This window comes from Limulus polyphemus, unplaced genomic scaffold, assembly GCF_000517525.1.
Source record: "Limulus polyphemus unplaced genomic scaffold, Limulus_polyphemus-2.1.2 Scaffold2057, whole genome shotgun sequence".
Taxonomy (NCBI): Eukaryota; Metazoa; Arthropoda; class Merostomata; order Xiphosura; family Limulidae; genus Limulus; species Limulus polyphemus.
This window is the reverse complement of record NW_013667667.1, coordinates 211,655-215,021: the sequence shown is the minus strand read 5'-3', so window position 1 is coordinate 215,021 and position 3,367 is coordinate 211,655. Positions and strand designations below refer to the sequence as shown.

At 29.0% G+C, this 3,367-nt stretch overlaps 1 protein-coding gene across 1 annotated transcript in view; it reads right to left on the bottom strand.

Moving 5' to 3' along the window:
* Positions 1–420: 420 nt before the first annotated feature.
* LOC106465807 (transmembrane protein 39A-like) overlaps positions 421–3,367 on the bottom strand; it is a gene marked incomplete at its 3' end in the record, with an annotated part of 57,347 nt that continues 54,400 nt past the window's right edge. The window contains exon 7 of the mRNA XM_013926043.2: positions 421–541. Coding sequence (XP_013781497.1) covers positions 421–541 — 121 coding nt within the window. The remainder of the gene's footprint in view (positions 542–3,367) is intronic.

Genomic DNA, 3,367 nt, shown 5'->3' with positions numbered 1-3,367 from the left:
TCCATGTAAACAAAACTAGCAGTACTAATGCTGGAACAAAAATACTGTCTTCATATACTTATATCTCAATGTTTATCATATTTTATCCAAAGCAAGATGTGTAAATCTATCATAAAAGCAGTCTTTCTCAGGGCTTCCCTGAAGTTGACAGTAGATTACCAACCAAAATATAGGATAAAATTTGGTTAGTAATTAATATTTAGCAAAACTAAAAGTACTTAATTAATAATAGACTAAGGTTATTGCATACACTACTAACAATGTTAATGAGTAAGTTAACAAAAAGTGAAGATATTTTCTTGTAACTACAGATGTAGAAGTCTAACTCTAGTAGATTGTATAAAGCATTACAATGAAAAACATTCATGTTTTTGTTTAAATAATACTACTACAAAAAACTTTAAAAATGAAACAACTTACAAAAAATCGGGAATGAGTGGCATTTCCTGGCTCTGCAGCATTAGTCAGCCCTTCAGCTTTAAAAAGTCCTTTAGCATGTTTTACTAAAGCTCCTTGGTGCCAGAGCGTTGAATCTGACCAGCTGAGAGGTAAATATTTTGAAAAGTTTAAAAACATGATCACACAATATGAATAAAGGTGCCTGTACTCCCTGCAAATGCAATAAATTATACATATCAATGTTCTACAGACACAGAATGTAATTAGAGACAGCTAATCTTGTTTGAGTTATGAAACATATCTGCCCTTACTGAATAACTCATCTCATACCACAATCAGATAAAAACTGCATGTTCACGCTACATTAGCTCGTATCAACCTCAGCTGGATCAACAAAAATATTTTTCAAAAAGCTTCTTAAGTTTTTAGGTATAAGAGAGAGAGAGTTTGGTGCAAACACCCAAGTGCTAATTTTACTGCAAACTTTGATATCCTTAAACTCTTTTGTTTCTTACTTCAAACTGGCAGACCATCAGTTCAAAACCTTCTTTTACAACAGGTGAATTACTTATGAACTTTATTATTTTTAACAGTTAACCAACTAACTGTTATTATTATTTTTAACAGTTAACCAGCTAACTGTTATTATTATTATTTCTAACAGTTAACCGACTAACTGTTACTATTATTTCTAACAGTTAACCAACTAACTGTTATTATTATTTCTAACAGTTAACCGACTAACTGTTACAATTATTTCTAACAGTTAACCGACTAACTGTTATTATTTTTAACAGTTAACCAACTAACTGTTATTATTTTTAACAGTTAACCAACTAACTGTTATTATTATTTCTAACAGTTAACAAACTAACTTTGTGCCATAAAATGAGTTTAATAACATCATGCAATTCTGTGGAAGTTTTGTCAATTTTCTTACACTATACATATCACTGTATTATAGTAATAGTGTAATACAAGTAACTTATAAGTAGCTTTGACTATCAAATAATTAAATCTGTGCAAATAATGAAAAGCATGTGATGAAATACATTTTAAAGATTGCGGTAATCAAAACAAAATGTCTATTAAATAACCAGTTCCTCAAAACATGGTATGTACAAGTAAAAAAAAGAAATAAAAAGGATTTGTCAGATAGTTGCCTTCCTTATATTTACCATTTCAAACTTAGCCCATTGTGAAACATTGTGCTTAGAAACATGCAATTTCAGGGCCATTTCACAAGTGTGTTGCCTTGGGTTAGACTCAACATTACAGTTTTTAAGTCTAAAGAAATTTGCTGAACTACTTTTTATGCAAGAAGTACTGTTCCAATGGTACAAAGTATGGCAATAAAACCACAAATTAAAATAAAACAGATGTGAAAAAGTTTCACAGATGAAAGTTTTAAAACAAGTAAATTGTAACTTTCTGTTCAAAAATGGTATTGTTCCTTTTGTTTTATATCTCAAATTTTCACTTCACTGTACACATTGATGATTTCTTTACAGTTAGTATTAGGGATAGTAGATAGTAAGAGATAAGATACAAAGTTTTATAAATAAACTTTTGATATCCATTTTTGAGGTTCTACAGCTTATGAAAATGAAATATGAAACTTTAAGTTAAAGTATTTTTATTCTTAGTATGAAAATCACCTTCCACACAGACTAACTCAGTAAAGACTTCAGAAATTCCCAGACAAATCTTTTGTACAAGTGCATTTTAATAATACTTAGTTTTGTATATAAAAGACTTGTAATGTTTGATAAAATCTTGTCACATTTTGTGAAGACACACACAGTAAATTCACACTTAAGAGTATATGTAGTTTCACAGTTCCACTAAATTCCTTCTTATACGGCTAAATAATGATAAAAGTGTACAATTATAATTACAAATTTTGTCTTACTTGCTTCAAAAAGAAATAATTATAAACACTTTCTTAATAAATTTGTCTTCTCTATTTAATTCTTCTTGTCTTTGAAATATATCATTCTGAACAAGTTCATTTGTTTTCTAGTAACTCCTATATGTAAATAGAATCCCCTGTTCAGCAGCATCTATTTTATACAGTCAAAATACTTGGCAGAATGTTTAAGTGGTTATACGTACTATATCAAAAATATTGTTCTCCCAGTCATCCTACACAATAGTAGAGAGAAGATTACTAAAATAAAGATCTACATTTGAAAAAAACCACAGGAAAAGTTTGTCAATTTAAATACATGTTTACTATGGATACACAAGTAGATATACTTAAAGAAGTTTATCCTTCCTATAAAATGGGCAACAGATCAAAATGAAAAAAAAAATAAAATGTATAAAATCTGCCTTGTTATTCTGTTTTGCTGTACATCATTAAATGTTCATATACCATTCAGAAATACAGTCAAAAACTGTGACATTGATTTCAATGTGAAATTTTCTTTCATACCAAGAAAACCTGTTGACAATGACACATAAAATCAGTGATTCAAATCAAATGTAAAGACTGTGGTAGTTCTTACTTAAGAGAAACAAATCAACAGCTTTCAACAAAATTGAAAGAAAATTTGAAAGCTCCTTCTCAAATATTTGAACATGCGGTTAAGCATAATCACTTCTTTCATTTTTCAGATGTCAAATCACTGGCAAAGAAAACAATATAAAATTAATAAACATACAGGCGTATGATTATATTTATTCTAACTTTTCTTTACTTAGCTACAGTTAAAGTCTATTACATTATTGCTTAATGATGTGATATTATTACTAATCATGTAACATAACAATTTTGTATTATTGTATGATTTCAATTAAAGCTTGCCAACTGATGATGCTAGGCAAACTAGATTTACACCTAACATAAGCACATACTACCAAATTTCGATGACGAGGAACCCACTTTGAGACTAATAATGGCTGGAGACGGCTTGAATGGGTAATGAAGAAAAACTTTAATATAACAGCAAAATGTACAACGTTT